Source organism: Podarcis erhardii (assembly GCF_964252035.2).
Source record: "Podarcis erhardii genome assembly, chromosome: 17".
Taxonomy (NCBI): domain Eukaryota; kingdom Metazoa; phylum Chordata; class Lepidosauria; order Squamata; family Lacertidae; genus Podarcis; species Podarcis erhardii.
The window spans coordinates 13,060,913-13,082,302 of record NC_138515.1 but is presented as its reverse complement, the minus strand read 5'-3'; the positions used below and the strand labels follow the sequence as shown (position 1 = coordinate 13,082,302).

At 41.4% G+C, this 21,390-nt stretch overlaps 1 protein-coding gene across 3 annotated transcripts in view; it reads left to right on the top strand.

Moving 5' to 3' along the window:
• CNTLN (centlein) overlaps nucleotides 1-21,390 on the top strand; it is a 166,914-nt gene that overhangs the window by 94,173 nt on the left and 51,351 nt on the right. For all 3 annotated transcript variants that reach the window (XR_014152056.1, XM_081844812.1, XM_081844811.1), the window contains 4 exons: nucleotides 4,674-5,215; nucleotides 8,047-8,218; nucleotides 9,794-9,866; nucleotides 11,514-11,731. Coding sequence is in view for 2 of the 3 variants with exons in the window: in XM_081844812.1 (XP_081700938.1) it covers nucleotides 4,674-5,215; nucleotides 8,047-8,218; nucleotides 9,794-9,866; nucleotides 11,514-11,731 (1,005 nt within the window). In the remaining variant the exon portion in view is untranslated. The remainder of the gene's footprint in view (nucleotides 1-4,673; nucleotides 5,216-8,046; nucleotides 8,219-9,793; nucleotides 9,867-11,513; nucleotides 11,732-21,390) is intronic.

Below are 21,390 nucleotides of genomic sequence, written 5' to 3'. Positions count from 1 at the left end.
CAAGTTAAATCTCAATTTCAGTGTAAGGGATCATAAGTTAAAAGACAGAACTGATGAATGTAAGTCATGTGTTCTTTTTTTTAATTACCACCCATAATTCAAAATAACCCTAACTGCCAAAATTGTGTCAGAAATCAATGCTTGTGGAAAATATATGTGTGTCTCTTGTAGAGGGGACGAAAAATTTTAAAATGTATTTAAAGAGACAGGGAAGATCTAGTTGTAAATGGAAGCATTTCTTTGTTTTATGAAGCTTTAGTAAACATTTTGTGTGCCGCGGTTTGCTTTTGTATAGTACAGCACGTAAATACTACACCCCAATGGCTTTTTATACTTGCAGAAAGGACAATTTCAAGACTCGGTTGTGTATGCATAAGTGTGTAAGTTCACAGTGCAAAATAGTGCTATTTTTTTTTTAAAAAAACCCAATGTAATTGGTTTTATGCCTATATGTGGTACCTCTAAGATGATGCCACTGGTTTGCTGATTCACAAATCATGTATGGGGCCAGAGGCACATTGGTATATTGCATGAAGGAAACATGTGAAAAATAAATGGATGAAATCATCAAAGGCTTCCAAGAGCCCAATGTACCCCTCTGTATATAGGCTTCTCATTGGCCCAGTTTGTATGCTGCAGTAAACCATGGTTTAGTGCTGTGCACACACTGCAGTCATCCTCAAGTTCACTCTCCCCTGCTTTTGCACAGCTAGGACAGTGACTTTGTTTCCCTTAAATATGCCTTTTAATTCTGACCAAACTAGGGGTCATGTTTTACATTAACTTTGTAGTTTAAACAAGCCAGCTTTGTAACCCATGGCCGAAGTTGACATATTTTGAAACTGGTGATGGTTAGTGTAAAACACAATTCCTGGGTTGAACACAACCACCACTGAACTGAAACTAAATTTTTCCAAAGTTATTCTCTGACTGCACAAGAGGATTGTAGCATCAACATAGCAGCGTGGTGTATATTACTTGGTTTACCGCCCACAGCGTGAGGGGAGGAAAGAGGGGAATTGTTGGGTTGTTGCTGCTCGTCTAAACTTTCAAATCATAGTTATGTCAGAGGCTCAAATCTTTTTGCTAAAAACCAAAGCCAACAATTAAAGGCTGTTTCATCGGTGATGATAACATTAGCGTATTTCTTATGAAACATGAAGAAATGACCACAATCGCTCTTAGAATATAGTGCTTTCTATTTGACAGTTTAATCTAGAATTTATCTGCACCTTGGTTGCTGCAGATCTTAATCCTTTTTAGATACCTGCCCCAGCAATCTACAATACCACACCTGGTGTTATATTGAAGTAAATATTTCCAGCATAAATTAACTGATGAAAGATGTATATTGACGTAACCAGTTTTCAGCTCAGGAAACCAAATTCTTGGGGGACAACTGCACTCTTATGCCTTTAACAGATGCATGGCAGGCGGAAATTAAGCAGGTCAAGCCTTTGCTAGTAGGGCAGTAGAATTATGGGAACAGCTTGACCCACCAACCTTCTGTCTTCTTAGTTGTTTGTGACCCATTTGGGGGCCGTTCACCCCATCCACATGTGCACACAAGTTGGATATGACACAAATCATATGCAAATTTTATGCAGACTTACCCCCCCCCTTTTTTTTGCAAGTGGGCGGAGGGCCTAATTCATATACAATGTACTGGCCCCAGAAAACCATGTTGGCAGCCCCTGAGGAACAAACTATTTGGATGAGGTGCAAGAAATGGGAAGGCCTGGGATAAAGGGTGTGAAATGTTTCTGTTTCTTCCTGAGCCTCCACACCTCTAGAACTGATATTAAGTAGTTCATTTTGTTAACAGCTGCTCACTTAGGAGGCTGTGCTTTACCATATGTTTGCTCCAAAAATATATTTAAAAGTGTCTTTCCACTTTTCCATCCCCATTTCTTGAGCTGCTTAAACTGAAGTTTTAACAGTATGCTTGAACTGAATAGGCGAGACCTTGTGACTTAATATCAGGATAGCTATGTCCATTTATCTTATATTTGTGAATTAGCTTGTAGGAAGTACAGTAATTTACAGCAGATGATGTGATTGCATATACTTCTAACACTTGCCATATGGTCAGGTAATGAAGGCTGTCATCTCGTTATTACTGAATGACAAACATCATGTTAAAATAATAACACAGAACAGGAAATGCTCACATTCATTTATCTTAAGGTAGAGTGAGTAATTGAAATAATTTGAGCGATACAGTAGAGGATGTCACACCAATCACCTGTGTTTCAGAGTAATTTTGTTTGCCAGGTACACTCTAAATTCCATCTCTGTGGATTAAAGGTGTTATCATGAGACCTTAGGGTATAAACCTTGAAGACATTCATTGTTTCCTTTCAACTATTGTAAATGATCTAGTCCTGCACCAAATAAAGAAGAATCTGTTTTACAAAACTAAAAGGCAGCAAGCATCTTACATAGGAGGGCTTTATGATGGAGGATAATTTGACGTAAATTATTATCAGACTGGCTTCAGCTCTGGCACTAACTCCATAGTGTATGTACTACCCAGATATACAGGGTGGTGTTTCATTGCTATTTGCTGCAATTGTAGCTGGCTTATGGTGGGGAGTAACTAGAGCTGAGAGCTGTAGCAATTCCTTCTGGAACATCATCCAACTATTTTCAGTAATAAATGACAGTACTCCAACTGGACTCAGGCAGAGTGCCACTTCTTTTAGCCTCAAAAGCACTGACAATTGGTCAGAGTAACATCCCTGATTTCCACTTCAATCTTGATTTTAATTGAAACCAGAATTGTATCAATACACACCACCTATGCAAGTTTAAATGCTCTGACGCTAACAGTATTCACTTGGCTCGTGCACCAAAATGACAAATTTGATGGTGAGGTTTATTCATTCAAGCAATATCCTGGCAGAACCACTAACTGTTTTGTCTGTATTTCTGAAAAATAATAATGAAGGATTTAATAGGCCAAGGTTGCCCTGCATTGGTCTGCTATGACCATGCAGAAGTATCATTTTCATTACAGTTGTGACTGGGGATTTCCCCCAGCCTCACTCATCTTTACTCCAGATTTCCCCATGTTCACCCAAAAGGTATTGGGGGGGGGACACACCTGTCAATGCATTTCATGGAATGTTCTTACACTCTTCCCTGTGCAGTTAAGATTCCTGATAAGTGACGGGCAGTAACCACTGTCATCGTCAAAAGGGCAGGGGTGGAGAACGCAGGGCCACCACACTACTGATGTGAATAATGGCTTGGGGTGGGCAGCTGTTGCCATCCCAACGCGGCAGGCTCAATCCCCAGGGAGCAATACTGGGCTCACTGGGTGGGCAGGGCTTGGGAGAGGACTGTAGTGGTGCAGGCTTGACTCCAGTCTGCACCCAGCCTTTAAAAGTTGGTCACATTCAACTCCAGGGACCACGGTTGGCTGAAGAACATTCAGATAAAGATCTGAATGAAGCTACAGTGGTACCTCAGGTTAAATACTTAATTTGTTCCGGAGGTCCGTTCTTAACCTGAAACTGTTCTTAACCTGAAGCACCACTTTAGCTAAAGGGGCCTCCTGCTGCTGCCACGCCACCGCAGCACAATTTCTGTTCTCATCCTGAAGCAAAGTTCTTAACCCGAGGTACTATTTCTGGGTTAGCGGAGTCTGTAACCTGAAGTGTATGTAACCTGAAGCGTATGTAACCCGAGGTACCATTGTATTAAGTTTATAAGCATCAAAATAACTGAAATTATAAATATTATTTCTTGTGACAGTGTAGCTCAGTCTGAATTTAATGTGCAGAATTTATTTTAAAGTTTAATAATGTCTGATATCCTGGATAACTTTTGGACACACGGCTCTCAAGGTTGTGTATAAAGCAGACGTGAAAGCAATTTTAAAAAGAAGAAATATAACTAAGAAAACAAAAATTGAATGTTGAGCAATTATACCTCAACAAGACTAAAGAGGCTATTATTAAAAAAAGAAGAAAAATCTCTTTACTGTCATCCAGAAGCTGAGCAATGAAAGGGTTAATTTAATCTCCCTAGGGAGGGAGTTCCATAATCGAGGGAAAACCCATCCCACGTTCCTGTCTACTGTTAGTCTATATACAACCCATTACAGTGTCCAGGCAGTATATTGCTTCTAAGGGCCGAGGTCTCTTCAGCCCCCCCAATAAAATATTTGAGGGCACACTCCCAGAGCTGATGGACGTTGCCATTCAAATTGTGTGTGATTATTCAAATGGTGATTATGCAGGGCAGGCTTACCTGCTCCTCCCATATTTTATTCAAGTTGGCACCCCTGACTGCAATTCCGTTCCCACTTACCTGGGAGTATGCCCTACTGAACTCAATGGGACTTCCATCTGAGCAGACATGTATAAGATTGTGCTGAAAGTCTCTGACTATATTTAGACTTCTGTGTCACTTTGTTGGGAATGTTAACTTCCTTTTACCATCTGCCCTTTGTATAACAGATGTATTATTGCAGTTCAAATGCATTCATCTGCACTACCTTGGAATTATTTTTCGATTAGGTACTTTAAATAGCTTTTGCCCTTGCATTGGATGCAATTTTGTTTTCATAGAGAGTATATAGGACATTAAGACATAATTGCTAGACTGACTGCTGTCTGAAAGGTTAAAACTGAATTTTTTTATTATTTTTTTGCTGTTGTATTTAGGTTTTGGAACTGGAAAGGAGGCTAAAGAGTTTCGAGAGAGAATCAAGGAGATTGAAGGAAATCAACAAAGAGTTAACGAAAGGTAACAGTGATCTGAAAGGATTGCTCAAACAGCAGAACGAAGAAGCAGAGGCCAGTGAGAAGGAGCTGGAGATGCTACTGAAACAAATCAAAGAAGTCCAGCAGGACAAAGCAGACCTGCTGCTACTGATAGATGGGCTAGAGAGAGAGGTTGCCTCTTTGAAGAGGCAATTGGCAGAAGCAAACTCGCTGAGAGATGAAAACAAGGATCTACTGAGTCAAGTGAGGCAATTGCAGAGTTCGCTGGACAGAGCAAGGACAGTGCCTTCCATGGCCAATGCGGAGGCATCCTGCAGGCAATGTCTGTGTAAGAGTAGAAGTGCCAAAGTTAAGTTGAAAACAGGGAAGAAGAAAGGCTTAGTGGGATATCACCAGTCTCTTCTCAATCAGTCCATCAAGGTTATGAGCGGTGTATTTGAGAACTTCAATAAGGACGGCTGGGAGGATGTGAGTGAAAGCAGGTACGGCTCTCATTAACTTCGCTCTGTAGAGGGGACACTGTGCATATGTAAAGTACTAGCAAATAGAGATTGAATTTTAACTACTGTCGATTTGGTATTCAGAAAAAATACTGTCAGAGCCTTTGAAATATCTTGGGAGGTCTTGTTCTGAGTTTATTGACTGAAATTTGCATGCAAAATTAGCCACAACTGCACGAGTATTTGAGTAGGTGCCAGGAAACCCAAAAGAAGGCGATGCTTGATTTCTTCCAGTGATGCTATTTTCATGCAGTCATGAGGCTTGAAATTGACAGTTTGGCAGGTTGATTTAATTTGCTGGCCCTTTGCATATTCACCACTGACAGCTAAGGATTCCCAGGCAAGCCTTGCGAAGTCGGTTTAGTTATCTTGTGACATGCCGACCCGGGAGTAGAAACATTTTCTCCCCTTAATTTAGTTAGATAAATTTTGAATGACCCATTTCAGCTTGCAACCAGATGTCTACAAGCTGTTTAACGTCCTTTAAATTAAGGATCATCCACACTAATTATTTCATGTATGTTTTATGTGCAGTCATTGTACTAACTTTAATTGAATGATGTTTGAAAAATCAGTTCTGTAAAGGTAAGTATAACTGCATAGGTGCTTAGAAACAGTCCTTAGCAAATGCTATTTCCGATCCTGAAATGAAGCCACTTCAGGATGTTTCCATAGGTTGTAAGAGGCCAATGGGTGCAAAGTTCCTCAGCTTCCCACTTGATTTCATTTCATACATATAATGTGCATCATCCAACTTTCAGAACTTGCCATTTGCACATGAGAATAATGCCTTGAATATTTCCCAGTATTCCTGAAAGGGGTTAGCTCATGTTCATTTGTGGGGGTTTTGTGTGGTGTGTGTTTTTTAATCTTATGAATGTTGTAAAATAAAACAAATTTATCACACCCCTTTTTATGTTCAACCTGAATTGTATAGTACATTTGTAAATCTGCAGTTATGGAAAGTTGGTTTTGGACAGTTATTTGTATTCATCAAATGAACCAAATGTGTGCAGAATAAGTCTGCAATAAGAAACGTCCATTTTAAAAATAGGTACAACAAAGGATCTTCCAGGTCATGTGATGCTTGTCTTAACCAATAATAATTGAAGATCCTTTGTAACAATTTGCACATTATCTTTATAAGATGTTTAAGAGTTTAGATGTGGGTGGGGAACCCACGGCCCGCCAAAAGTTATTGGACTCTAGTTCCCATCAGCCCCAGCCACCATTACCAATGCTTAAGGATGATGGAAGTTAGAGTCCAGCAATATATGGAGGACTATAAATTTTGTAGCTTTCACATTCCTTCCACAACAGGAGGAGTGGTCATTTTCAACTTCCACTACTAAAGGTGGCAATATCACGGAAACATAATACTGTTTGGTAGTAAGTAGTTTTGGCCATGATGGAAACTTTGGATATTTTGGAGGTTTCTTTTTATCTCAAGTATTTGATCATGTGTGTGTGTATGTCTTTGTGTATATAATGTTAAGGGCTTAGGAAGCTGTCATGGATTGAGTTAGGTCATCCATGTTGTCTTATACCAGTTTCTCCACCCTGATCTCATCTTGTTGTTTGGGATTACAGTTCCCATCAGCCTCAGTCTGCATGGTGAGTGGTCAGGGATAATGTGTATTGTAGTCCAAAGCACCAACAATCTAAATCTGCTTTATTCAGATATGCGAAATCAGCGCTCTCAGGATACAAAAAACAACAACAACATACTAGGCACATGTATCCTTAGAGGCAATCAGATGAAGCTTAATTCAGTTTTAAAAGTTTGAGATTAAGTTCTCCCTTGCCATCACTGAAGGCTTTCAGTCGGCATATTCTTTAAGTCACCTCAAAGTAAGCTGGGCACCGTTGCTTTTCATATTTATCAATGATCCTATGCCCTTTATATGGTTACCATTAGGTTCTTTCTGAATTCGGGGGGAAAGTTCTCCCACAGATTTGGGGACAAGCAAGGCCACATGTGGCCTATGCAGAAATGTCACGCCTATGCCAGTGAAAATGTAATGTCTGAACTATGCATAACCCTGTCTAGAGGAGAGAATTAATGGCTTCTCAGAATTTTCCCAATACACATATTTCCTTAAAGAAAAACAGAACAATTATTCTATTCTGGATCTTTAGATACGGTTGCAACATCCAAGGGTCAAGTGATAAGTGGCCCCCAGAGTCCTGGGCAACTAATGCATGGAATCAGAGCAGTTGTTGGGATTTCTGGCTGCTGTTTCCTTTGTCCATTCCCTTTCCTTAAGCAGGAAGCATCCATTACATTTTAAAAGGGATCAAAATAAAGATGATGAAATTACATTCTTCTAGTCAGTACTTCCTATAACTTCTTTCTCTAAATTTCAGGGTATGGGGTGAAGGTTTGGAGGATTAAGGTCCTCTGAGGGTCTTCTGCTGGTTCCCTCACTGCGAGAAGTGAAGTCACGGAGCCAGGCAGAGGGCCTTCTCAGTAGTGGTGCCCTCCCTTTGGAAAACCCTCCCTTCAGATGTCAAGGAGATAAAGAATTACACAACTTTTAGAGGACATCTGAAGGCAGCCCTTTTTAATGCTTGATGTTTTATGTTTTTAGATATGCTGTAAGCTGCCCAGAGTGGCTGGGGAAACCCAGCCTGATATGTGGGGTATTAATAATAATAATAATAATAATAATAATAATAATAATAATAGCACTTTAGTTTGTGTGTTTGTTTTTTTCTAGATCATTATGTGGTTGCCTTATTTTCTGCTTTATTGGATAATTGGAGATCATTAAATCCCAGTGTTCTAATGTTTCCAAATCTGGTCTTCATAGTGACTCTGAAATACCAGTTTCTGAGAATCTGGGGACAATAACTGCAAAAAGAGCACAGCATACTCCACTGACAGACAAAAATGACCAACAGGAACAAAATAAGGTGGAAGATAATTGCATGCCTCCAAACAGTGTGCATTTAGAAGGCCCAAGCAAAATATGCTACAAAAAGGTAAAAATGGACTTGAGCACATTTAACCATGCTGCTCTTCAATGTATGTGACAAATATTTAATCGTGATCAAATGCATTTGTCTTGTACATCGTGGTTCCTCTTAAGATATGTTAACAGATTGGCAGGGGATCAAACTCTGAGGAAGTGGTAACATCACAAGTCTGATAAGGCATGAACAAGCTGGCTAAACAGCCACTCTGTTATCAAATATTGTTAGTGTTGTGTGACATTGCACTGGTGCAGCAGCTGAAAATCACATCCTAAGCATTTACTTACCTCTGCAACAGATCTTGCAATCAGTCACAAGTATAGTAGCCCTGTATGAAACCTGTGCTGTGTGGCAACTATTTCTTTAAAGTCACTCACAACATGGATCTCTTTGTTTTCACAGTGTCACTGCAAATCCTGTTTGCATCTGTGTAGCTACCAGGTGTTCCTGCTTGGCTCATCAGGCAGTGCACCCTTCACACCGTTATTTGTTGTCCAAAGAGAGCTTAGTTTATATGAACCCTGATATACAGCTGTTAAATGCTGTTCTAGTAGGAGCCATGATTGAGCTGAATGAGATTTGCATTGGCATTTCAGATATGTGTTCCACAGAGAACTTTTTGTTTGGTATCTCGCAATGTTTCTTATCATAATAAAGTGTGTTTGGGAAGATGCCTTGATCTGCATTAAGGTATATTTTGATGGTCTGTCTGAGTGATTGCCCGGGTGAATTCCCAAAGTTTGTTCTCCTTCACAGAGCAGCCTTCCAGTTATGCAGGGTGCGATTGACCACTCCTGTATTCTTACTGCTCTCACCTTACTAAGCAGCACATGCACAATCCCAATCTTTATGTATTCAGAGTTCAGTAAATACGGGAAGTGATTCACTTTCTACATTGTTGATTAGTCTCTTGTTGATTTACAAAGGGAAGGATAATCTGTACCTTTTTAAACAAAAATAGTTTTTATTAATTGTTTCCTTGTGTTACAAAACAAACAAATAAACAAGTAAAAGTGCATCTAGCACCTCCACTTTCATAGAGTCTATTTCATAGTTCATTCACATTTGGTATAAGACACTATTGTCATATTGTGCTGTTGGGGGGAAAGAGAGAGGAGAGAGAGAGAGAGAGAGAGAGAGAGAGAGAGAGAGAGAGAGAAGGAGCGAGGGAGGTAGGGGGATAATGATCTTTCGTCCTAGTGCATAGTGTTTGTGCAGGGTTTTCGTGTCAGCATCACGAGGGTAGGTTATTTGTGTGCATATGTACATAGATAGATAGGCATTGCAAGAGATTAGAGAGTCCAGAATTTGGTTGGTTGCATTCAGTTTGTTACAGTGTGGTTTGATGGTATGGGTTGTTGTTGTTGTTGTTTTGCTAGGGCCACATTATCCATATTGATTTGTATTATGTTGTGGGGGATAGGTAATTGTTTAGTTGTGCTGTATGTGTGATAAAGGGAAGCCACACCAGGGTGAAGGTGTCCTCCTTTGCTGATTTGTAGCTTTTTAAAATACCCAATTATCTCATGTATAGCCACATGCTCTACTATTCTGTACATGTTGTTGTTTTTTTGGTGACTCTAGCAAAAGAAAGAAACAGAAGTAGTTCCTTTCCACAGAAAGAAGATCTTGCATTCAGCTCTCATCCCAAGTAAAGGTAAAATTCTTATAAAGTAAAATTTATCATCCTATTATCATTGCACTCTAATATTTGTGTAGAGTGACTTTTAATGTAAACTAAGCCAGTTAAATATCACGTATGCATGTATTTTTCTCCTGTTCCTGGTATCTGAGGCCAATTTCTGTAACTTATTTCTGTTCATGAACATTAGCAGGGTTTTGAGCAGTAACAGAACAGTACAGACCACCTTCTGTGGTCCATGCAGTACCAAACCGCTGTCCTTTACTTATTTACCAGAAGCCTAAATCACCCTAAATAAAAACAAATTTAGAACACACTGATAACTGGATGAGCAAATTCATGACTGCATTAGTGCTGAATTTTGTACAGTCTTATGACCTAATCCCAAGTATTTGGGAAAAGTATGGGTGGCGCTTTGGGTTAAACCACAGAGCCTAGGACTTGCTGATGAGAAGGTCGGCGGTTCGAATCCTCGTGACGGGATGAGCTCTCGTTGTTTGGTCCCAGCTCCTGCCAACCTAGCAGTTTGAAAGCACGTCAAAAGTGCAAGTAGATAAATGGGTACCGCTCCGGCGGGAAGATAAACGGTGTTTCCGTGTACTGCTCTGGTTCGCCAGAAGGGGCTTAGTCCTGCTGGCCATATGACCCGGAAGCTGTACGCCGGCTCCCTCGGCCAATAAAGCGAGATGAGCGCCGCAACCCCAGAGTCGGCCACGACTGGACCTAATGGTCAGGGGTCCCTTTACCTTTACCTATGGTATTCAGTTGAAGTAAGAAAGGTGTTGGAGATGGTCAAATTCTGGACAAATTCTTAACTGGGAGAGTGCAGTATTCTTCATGTCTGCCTTGTATCCTGAGGTGGGGGCGCACAGCCAGTACTCTCTGGAGTTGCTTTTGCAGGTCAAGAAGATTGACTCAGAGTTTAGGACCTCGGAGGGCATTTCCTTCAGCGCAGTCTGATCCAAAATCAAACAATAACGTCTGGCCTGCTCCGCCTGGTGTCTCTACTATGATAACCAATGTCCTTTCAAATTTGCAAAGAGAGAAATTTGAAGACACACCCTCTTCACTTGTCATACGTTACTTTTAAATAGTCTTCTATCAGTCATGCGCACAGCATCTAGCATGCATTTAATGCCCACATAGTAGTAAGTAAAGGTAAAGGGACCCCTGACCATTAGGTCCAGTCATCTCGCTTTATTGGCCGAGGGAGTCAGCGTACAGCTTCTGGGTCATGTGGCCGGCATGACTAAGCCACTTCTGGCGAACCAGAGCAGCGCACGGAAACGCCGTTTACCTTCCCGCCGGAGTGGTACCTATTTATCTACTTGCACTTTGAAATGCTTTCAAACTGCTAGGTTGGCAAGAGCTGGGACCGAGCAACGGGAGCTCACCCCGTCACACGGATTCGAACCACCGACCTTCTGATTGGCAAGTTCTAGGCTCTGTGGTTTAACCCACAGTGCCACCCGCGTCCCTCGACATAGTAGTACTGTATACTAAATCCTGCATTGTCTCAACTAGAAAAGTGGGCTTGATTAGGACTTGATTCTAAAGAATGTTTAGTTGTGAGGCATTAAAGTGTGACGAGAGGATGACCATTTCATCAAAGGTCAATGGAAACCATCAAATTAATTGTTGATCTCTGTGACCAATATTTAGTAAACAGAGAGAAGAGAAGTATCGTGGGTCAGAAACCTGGCTGTGCCATTTCACTCAGGGGACGGATTACATCCTTACAGCAGCAGTTAGCCATTCTTCAGAATTCGAAAAAGACAGTCATGTCATCTCTCAAAACGTCCAGGGAAACAAATAAAAAATTAACATCCCAGCTGCATCTTGTTGAACAAAGACTTCAGGCCAGCAAGCAAACTATTCAGGTAATGGTGCACTGTAGTCTCGACATGCAAGAAAACCAAAGTTTGGTGGCCAAATTAATCATATACATCTGTTTACCTATCTATCTGAATTCAGAGATACCTGTGGGTGCATGACACTGGTATTGTGAAATTCACAAAGGTACATTATACTTCTGAATGTGGAGATTCCATTTAGCTATCCGTGCCAAGCATCAAAAAATATGGACACCTACCTGACACTTGTTTGTCTTGTGGTAAAGGAATACAGGTAGTGCTCATATTGGCATATTCCTCCTGAGCGATCTTCTGATGTTATGTTAATTGAAAGCCATAAGTAATGTACCTAACCGCAAAAGACTGTGTTGGCATGTGATCAAAGCCTAGAAATTCTCCTTGCCTACTTAGGGCTTCTGAGGACAGGTAGAACTGGATTTTGGCAAATGTGTTTTCAGATTTCTTCATCCTTTCTCCTCCCCTAGGTGACCAGAGTTTTTGAAAGGTAACTTTTGAGAAAATATGGAAACTAAACCACATGTAAAAATAGTCACACACATTTTTTCCTTGCTGCCTTTACTAACAAACACACTAGACACAGGTTTCAAGAAAAAGTAATTCTCTCCAAGCCAAAAAAGAGAGAGATAAAACTGTTGCAGAAAGTTGGGCAAAATATCTATACAAGTTATGTGCCAAATCTCAGCATCCAATTTTAATTTTCTGATTTCAACCAGTTATGCTTAACGTGCTCTATTAGTGCTACCAAAGGAGAAATCACTTTAAGAAGAGGTTTCGGCTACCTTCCAGTGAAAATTAAGGAGGTAAAACATCGCTGTAGTCACTGCAGGCACATATGCATTTTAGAGGTAGCTTTGGGTTTCAAAAGACCAAGTGATAGAAAAAACACATTTTTAGTACTGCCGATGATCAAGAAATTGGCTGGTTAGCTTTCCCAAACAATCCACGAGCTGTAAATCAATGGGCAAACTTTAGTTATAGCTCATGAGTCTAGGTTCCAGTGATACACCAAGCCAAATCTTGGCTAGGATCAGCAAAGAAAGTTGCAAGCTTCTTTCCAAGATTGTGTGCATTGGTGCCAAGCCAAGGTTTGGCTTAGTGTGATATGAGAACTAGGTCACTGAGTGGTAATGTAGTAACTTAGTGGGCAGCAGGAGATACTGACATGTGCTTTTTATGATGTGATGTTACACTTACAATTCACTCTGGAAATGTTGTAATAGATGTAGATGATCTTTGGCATCTATTGATTACAAAAGTTTGTGGACAACAGCAGATATTTTCTTATGCTATTATCCTTTAATGACATGCTGTCATGCTTACTGCCCACCCACGTAATATTTTAATGGATGTAGATGGTTTTTGGCATCTATAGGCTGCAAAGCAGGATAGGATGGAAGTGAAAATACAAGCCACTGGAATGATCTGGACGGGTTTAAAATTGTGGGTGTTAGTAGCTGTAGGGAAAGTTGCTCTTAGCTCAAAAAAAACCCCCACCCCTGCTTATACATCATAAAAACTTGTTAATGTAACATTCTTTGTATACCTAATTCATGACCCTGGATCAAACGCAGCCCAGTACATAAGTGTCAGGGACGCAGCGGGGGAGGAGATGGAGAGCGAGGGGGAGCAATCTGAGGGCAGCATAGGAGAAGAGGACAGTAGCCTGAGAGATTCCATGAGCCTCTCCAGCGAATCGGAAGATTCACAGAAGGGGGCGCCGATGGCCAGGGCAAGGGGGGCCCCAAGGGGGACACCCCCAGAAGCAAGGGGCCAGCGGGGACTCCCAGAGCAGCAGTTGGAAATCAGGACCAGCTTCCCCACCAGAGCATAGTGGGGGGGAAGGGCCCCAGGTATCAGGGCCAGCGTATTCGCCACCAGCGAGAGAAGATGAGTCAGGGTTGACCACGCCTCCATCGGAGAGCGAGGGAACGGTCGAGAGGAAGGTTACCGGCTGGGCGCGCGCGCCAAGTTCAAATGTACAGGCGAGCGGCACAGCAGGTAGCCCGGATAGGGAACCAGGTCCTAAAGCCCGCCAGAAGGAGGGGCAAGAATCAGGGGGGTCAGCGTCAGAAGAGTCCAGAAAGGATGAAACCCCAGCGGGCAGGAGGGCCCAGAGGAGGAAGGAGCGAAGGAAGAGGTGGGGCAAGGCTAGAGTCTTAAACTGGTGTCAGGGGGGGCGGAGACTCAGACGGGACTTCGCCGGTCTAGACTTTAAGACGTAGAGCGGCATGCTGCGGCTTTGAAATGGAAACTGAACTTCAATAAAGACTTTTGTACATAACTACAGCCGGGCGTTGGTCCTTTGTGAGCTGGGACCAAGGGGTGGCTCTGACAATAAGCTTTTGTTAACATAGTATGCGTAGACAAGATAACCTTTTGACTGAATGAAACTGAAGAAAAAGGTATGTAAATCAACACAAACAGGTGTTCATTCAGTCAGTACTTTATCATCATCCCCATGGACTCTGGTCGTATAAGATCAGCTCTAGATTTAAGATGTAAATGTTCCAGATGTTCATTTTCGAGACTGATTTTACAGTTCCTGCAACCCGAGGATTGGCTGGCGTCTGTTTCCTGGATGGCTAGATTCATCCCCCCCCCCCCATCACACACAGTGCATTTTTGTAACTATCTCATAATATGTATGTTGGATTTAATATTTTCTCTTAGTTACATGAATTATCTGTAGGATTCCAGAGCCCATATTGTGTTATCTTTGCAATGAAAACCTTGCCCCCCATATTTTCCAGCAAAATTACCGCAGGGTGACTGCACATTTGGGATTTGGTATACAGTTTCCGAGACTCATCATAAGTACTGAAACAAGACCTTCTGTTTGTGAGTAAAGTAGTTAGGCTTTCCACTCAGTGTGTAGAAATCACAGCTGGAGTTGTTACTTAATGTGGAAGTGATGGGATCTGATATTTCAGGAGTTCCTTAGAAAAATGTCATGGAAGAATTATTGGCAAAATTCAGGGAAACTCTTTTTAAAAGCTTGTTTTTTCCCTTACACCCCCTGTGTCTAATGGCAGTGCTGGAATTTCCATCACCAGATGTCTTCTCAGATTAAGACATCCTCTGCTGTACGTACTAGGGTAATGACAATTATACATGGGTAAGATATATCATTAGCATAGCAAAAACTCATAGAGGCGCAAGGGAAGCAAGATACAATGCAAAACTGCCATACTGTAATTTAAGTCAGTAATCATTGCCTTTTAAATGTAGCGACCCAATTACAAAGCCCCCCCACGACAGAGTTACCCAGAATCCTTTGCTCCCATTCCCATAGTGCTACAGAAGTGGCTCCACAGGAGTAATCGGATTGTTTTATGGGTTGCCTTTGACATCTGAAAAGGACTGAGTAGCTGAGCAAACCCTTCTCATCTGAAGAGGCCAGGCTTTAAAAAAAGGGAACAGACTTGCAACCTGCCAGGCAACTGTTTGCAGCTCCTTTGGGCAGCAGTACACAAAGGCTGTGAAGCAGCTCCTCTTACAGATGTGTAACTGTTGTTTCTCCTTAAAGCCTCTGCTTGGGATTGCTGCGTTTCAGCCTAAAGAATTCCTCCAGTAGCATTTCAAAAACGACTGCAGGCGTTTCTTAAGGAGTTCTAGTGATGCTAGTAATTTGTAAAAGAAAATCTTTGTTGTTCAGTGCTTTCTGTGTTTTGCACTGAAAACCTCCTTAGCATTTCAGAGCTTTGTTGGCTTAAGGGAGGTAACTTATGCTTTAACTTGGTACGTCTTTAGAAGAGACTGAGTTACTTGTATCATTGTCAAACACTTAAATTGAATTCACAGAAGCAAAAGCCCTGCCATCAATTCCATTCTAGTCATTCCTTTTCTCTCTGCTCTCTCAGCTATATCTCACAGAAAACCCAGTTTCACAACTCAATCTCATTCACTGTCTCTCCCCTAGCTGGACCCTAAGCCCTTTTTCCGTGTGCCTCCTCCATGAGAGGTCCAGAGGATGGCAACAAGAGAACGGACCTTTTCTGCAGTGGCTCCCCATTTGTGGAATGCTCTTCCCAGTGAGACTCGCCTGGTGCCTTCATTATACACCTATAGTTGCCAGGCAAAAATGTTCCTCTTTAACCAGGTCTTGGTTGATTGACATACAATGCCCTTTTAAAATGTGTATAGGGGGATTATTGGGTTGTTCTTGTTTTTATTTTTATTATGTGTATTTTATATTGCACTTTTATGTTGAGAACTGACCTGAGACCTGTGGGTATAGAGCAGTATACAAATTTAATAAATAAGAACAATAATAATGTATACCAGTTCCTGTCATTCCATAACACCCTACAGTGGTTCTCAACCTGCGGGTCACCAGATGTTGTTGGACTACAACTCCCATCATCCCTGAGCTCTGCCTTGCTAGCTAGGGGTGATGGGAGTTGTAGTTCAACAACATCTGGGGACCCACAGGTTGAGAAAGGCTGCCCTAGTATCTATCACACAGGGTGAATGAAAAACAGAATCCAGGCAGAAACTATGCAGATTTAGGCTATGGGGCTGCACATGTTGAAGCTGATTTCTACGCATACAGTTGTCTACAGTGTGGAATTATTATTTTTTATCAAGGTCTGGCCGATTTCCATGGGCGTGCAGGGATTCTTGTATCATTCCAGACATTGGGACATGCTGGCTGGGGTTGATGGGAGTTGGAGCCTAACGATATCTGGAAGAGCACAGGTCTGGTAGAAGCCATCTGAAGCTGTTTGCCCCAAACGCTTTTATTGTGTTCAGCACTCTCTGCTTATGTGGGTGGCATTGTGTTGGAGATTACCTTTAAAGCCCTCAACAGCCTCAGCCCTGTATACCTGAAGAGTGTCCCCACTCCGTCATTTGGCCCGGAAACTGAGGTCCAGCTCCAAGGGCCTTCTGGTGGTTTCCATACAGGGAACCAGGCAGAGGGCCTTCTCCCTGGTGTCACCCTCCATGTGGAATGCCCTCCCATGAGACATCAAGGAGATAAGTAGCTATACAACCTTTAGAACACACCAGAAGGCAGCCCTCTATAGGGAAGTTGTTAATGTTTGATGTTTTATTACTTTTTTTATATGCTGGAAGCTGCCCAGAGTGGTTGGGGCGAGCCAGTCAGATGGCCAGGGTATAAATAATAAAATTATAATTATTGGATTGCTCTCTGGCTAGTGGGTGGGTGGTCCCTTGGTGACCGGGTCTGGGTGACCTTTTTTGGGGTTCCATTTCAGCGTTATGATACTAATTAGTAACTCTTTTCATTTTGTGACATACATATTTTTAAAAGTACAAGGGCACAATACAGTAGGAGATTTTTCCTTTCCGTAGGTTTGTGTTTCCGCGATCAAACAAAATGCCTTTTATGTTCTACTGATCTCTAAAGCAGGATTGCTATTTAAAAAGTCGTCCATTATTAATGAACTTACATAGGCTGCATGTTGGAAATGCGGCTTATTCATAAATTACAGCAGCTGTTTGGCATGAATCAGACCTGTCTGAGTGCTTATATTCATTGTAATGCAAACTGAATGTTGATAGATGCTAGATGCTAAAAAGGTATAATGTGGCAAGGCAAGTGAATTATCCTCAAAGAGGGAGTGCTGGTATTCAAATACTGGTGCATAGCCTTCCTAGAAAACAAAGGCACATCCCTGTGGATTTCTTTGGCATAAAGTAAGGGGCCCAATTCAGCTGATGTTCAGCACTTGAAAGTCCCATTTCCAACGAGCCCGTTAGGTATGTGCTTTATATTCTTTTATTTAAATATCGGGAGTTTAAAACTGTACACAGCCCTCTCCTTTTAGTTGCAAACTTAATACAAACTATAGTATATCAGTTTTTTCTTGTACATATGGCATGATTTTGCTATAATTGTATTACAAGTTTTCAGTCGTGATTCATTCCAGTGCAACAAAAATCCCTTATTTTGTTTTTGTTTTGTTTTCTTGGTAGTGGTTTATAACACAGAACTCTTCCTTTAATATATACAATTTCTGGGTGTCACATAATACTTCATAATGCTGATAATATGTAACTTAATACTTGTACCATTTCTTAATCGCTTTAAGCGTTCTGCTAAAACTGGTAATATTTATAAGCGTTCCTCCAAGCACTAGTTATTTTTAGAATATTCTATTTATTTTTGTTTTCAATAATGATTTCTCTCACATGAAAGAAAAAGCAAATGGTGTCTGGAAGTCTGGAAGAATCAGTGTTCCCCATCTTTGTTTTCTAGAAAGGAAATAGTCCTTCTAGATCCCTGAATCATAGGATTAGAGAGTGCTACTCCTAAATTGTGTTCTAGAACCAGTCATTTGTATCTCTTATTATTCTAATTACTCGCTGATAACAGGAGTTAAAACCATCAACATTGCCTATGTCCTAGATAAACCTTTAGCATGTACAAAAGTCACTTTTTAAAAGCTTTTAATTGCTTCTGTAGTTACATACAACTTGTCTGTGTGCATTCCAGACACAAAAGCAGTTGTCCTGTATAGATACAATTTAACTCATCTAAACTTAAACTAAAACAATCTAAGATGAGAAGCAAATGTCTCCTGGATGGAAACTGTTTGCACATTCTAGAAAACTTATAAATTCCTTTATATTTGCATACTGGGGTAGGAAACATTTCCTAAGATCTTTTCTCCACTGTTGTGAAGAGGGCTTTTGCCTTTACTTGGTGTGTGAGACTCACAGAAGAGACACAAAGTGGGTACAAGTTGGCTTTTCCTTTGCAGGGTTCAGTACTCAAGTTCTTTCTGTATCAACTATATTCAATAGCCAGTGTTGGTGACTGCCAAGAAATTCAGAATATCTCCAACCCATCAAAAAAAATCTGTAGCTCTCTGAAAACGAAGTGCGGTCGGAATGCTTTGAGGCCATTCCCTGCTTTCTGTGCACAATTTGTGTCAATATATTTGCATTTGATATAGGTTCAGGTACATTTTCTGAAATAAATATTTCAAGTGTGTGTGTGTATGTCATTCTGGATTGTAGCCAGAGTACTGAATACATTTCTGCTGGCTCAAAATCGCATCTACCAAAAAATTTGTAAAATTAGTTCTCAGTTTCTGTTTCACAAATAAGACTGTTAGCTTCATTTTGCATGGAAACATGTAGAAACAAAATTGTAAGGCATTTTTGTTGCTTCTTGTTTCTTCTTGTTGTTTTTTATACCAAAAATGAAGCCCATGTGATTTCCTCATTCCTACAACTAAAGGCAGGGATGCGGGTGGCGCTGTGGGTAAAACGCCAGCGCCTAGGACTTGCCGATCGCATGGTCGGCGGTTCGAATCCCCGCGGCGGGGTGAGCTCCCGTCTTTCGGTCCCAGCGCCTGCCCACCTAGCAGTTCGAAAGCACCTCCGGGTGCAAGTAGATAAATAGGGACCGCTTACCAGCGGGAAGGTAAACGGCGTTCCGTGTGCTGCGCTGGCTCGCCAGATGCAGCTTGTCACGCTGGCCACGTGACCCGGAAGTGTCTGCGGACAGCGCTGGCTCCCGGCCTATAGAGTGAGATGAGCGCACAACCCTAGAGTCTGGCAAGACTGGCCCGAACGGGCAGGGGTACCTTTACCTTTACCTTTACAACTAAAGGCCAGCAGATTGGATGTTGGCTCTGCCCACAGATTGATGTAGGGCTCCCAGGATTCAGTTTGCTCCTGCCTTCGTCAAGTGCAGCTAGATGGCCATTTGCCCCCATTCTTAGTTGTCTCCTCAGTTGCGTTTATTGAAAGCTTTCCAAGAACTGATGGACTTGCCAACTGGGCTTTCCAAGATTCTGTAACTTGAGAAGCTAAGCCCTGCCTAAATACTGTACTCTGATAAAATGTTACACTAGGTGTTTTTAATTTTTACTTTCCTATATGGGGTCTGATATTTTTTCTATGTACTACCATAGCCCAATGAATGCCTTTTAGTGTTTGTGGCCTTCATACTCAACAGGACAGTTTATTTTCTGGACAAAGCACCTCATGCTAGCAGTTAACTTTTCCAAAAGTATTTATGCTAAGAACTGAAAAACAGCTTTTCTTTTCGGCAGCTAGTTTGTGATTTTCCTTTGTACAACTCTGGTGATAACAACTGAAAAGTCCTATTTATATAATTTTTCATTGTCTACCCCCTGAATTGTTTTTACTTTGACTTGGCAGCCTGCATAGCGGACAATCCTAGTAGGATATTTAGTATATATATGTCGGGTTCTCAAGGGCTATGGCTTTTGCCAGATGAAGCACTTTTGATTTTGAGGCTGATGAAACACGGTGCTATTATTGATCTGTACATGACACAGCCTGTCTCTCTGCTGGCAGAGTGTAGCAACATTTATCCAGGAATTTGTGAAATGTCACTTGGATCATGTTCGTAAGGTAAACTGGGCAAAAAACAGGATCCAAGCTGAGAATCTATGTGGAATTGGACGTGACTGTCTTATCCCTATGTCCTATATTCTAGCTCAGGCGAGTGATATTTGTTAACCCAATGGCTGCGGTTTTTATATTATGTTTCAGAGAAGTATGATTATCATTTGAAATACCCTGTCCAATAAAGTCATACTATTTTTCCACTCTGTTTTCAAATGCACTTGGGATCAGAATATTTTAAGTCAGTAAATGTGATCTGAACAACACAAGTCAATAATTTCTGTTCTGTTTGTAGCAAATTGATAGTTCTCATACATCACAGAATAAAAGAATCTGCTTATATTCCCTGTAGGAATTCCCTTGCTAGTCTCAGTTCACCTAGAGGTGTGTGGGAGAGAGGGAGAGAGGGAAAGAGAGAGAGCCTGTCTCATTAAAATCTCAACATGCACTGTGGTCACAAAATCTATGGCTTTGATCTCATGGTAATACCATCCAAAAAAAAAAATCCTGCACTGTACATGTTTTCAAAATGTTTTGGTATGCATTTCAAAAATAACTGAATTATTTATTTTAGAATGTACAGATTTTTTTTCCAAGAAACTAAACTGTCAAATCAAATGTGAAACAAGTTTTTGTTAACTAATAAGAAGCAAAGGCTTGGAATAAAAATTTCAAATTCCACATTAGGGCAATACAGTGGTGCCTCGCAAGACAAAATTAATCCGTTCTGTGAGGCTCTTCGTATAGCGGTTTTTTCGTCTTGGAAGCAAGCCCATTGACAGCTTAGCGGATTAGCGCTATTAGCGGTTTAGCGGCTTTTAGCGGATCAGCAGATAAGCGGCTTATCAGCAGATCAGCTGATAAGCGGCTTAGGGCTTAGGAAAAGGGGGGGGGAACCCCGCAGGAACTCGCAAGACATTTTCATCTTGCGAAGCAAGCCCATAGGGAAATTCGTTTTGCGAAGCGCCTCCAAAACGGAAAACCCTTTCGTCTAGCAGGCTTTCCGTCTTGCGGGGCACCACTGTACCTTGATTGAGACAACCAAAATGTTACTAATAGGGCATTAGCTTTTGAGGTTGCTGGAAATATTCATCAGACCAGAAGGTGGTAAATAAATCTAGCTGGGAAGAAGAAGCATGCAGTGGCTGGTCCTCTGTTTTTGAAAATATAAAACCCAGATAATACCTAAGGAACTGTGGTGAGGGATGCTCATCATTGGGCACATATCCTGGCTGTGCTGAGGGATCACCACTGGCTGCCTATCAGCCACTGAGCCAGCCCTAAATCAACTGGACCAGATAGAAAACTATATTTCT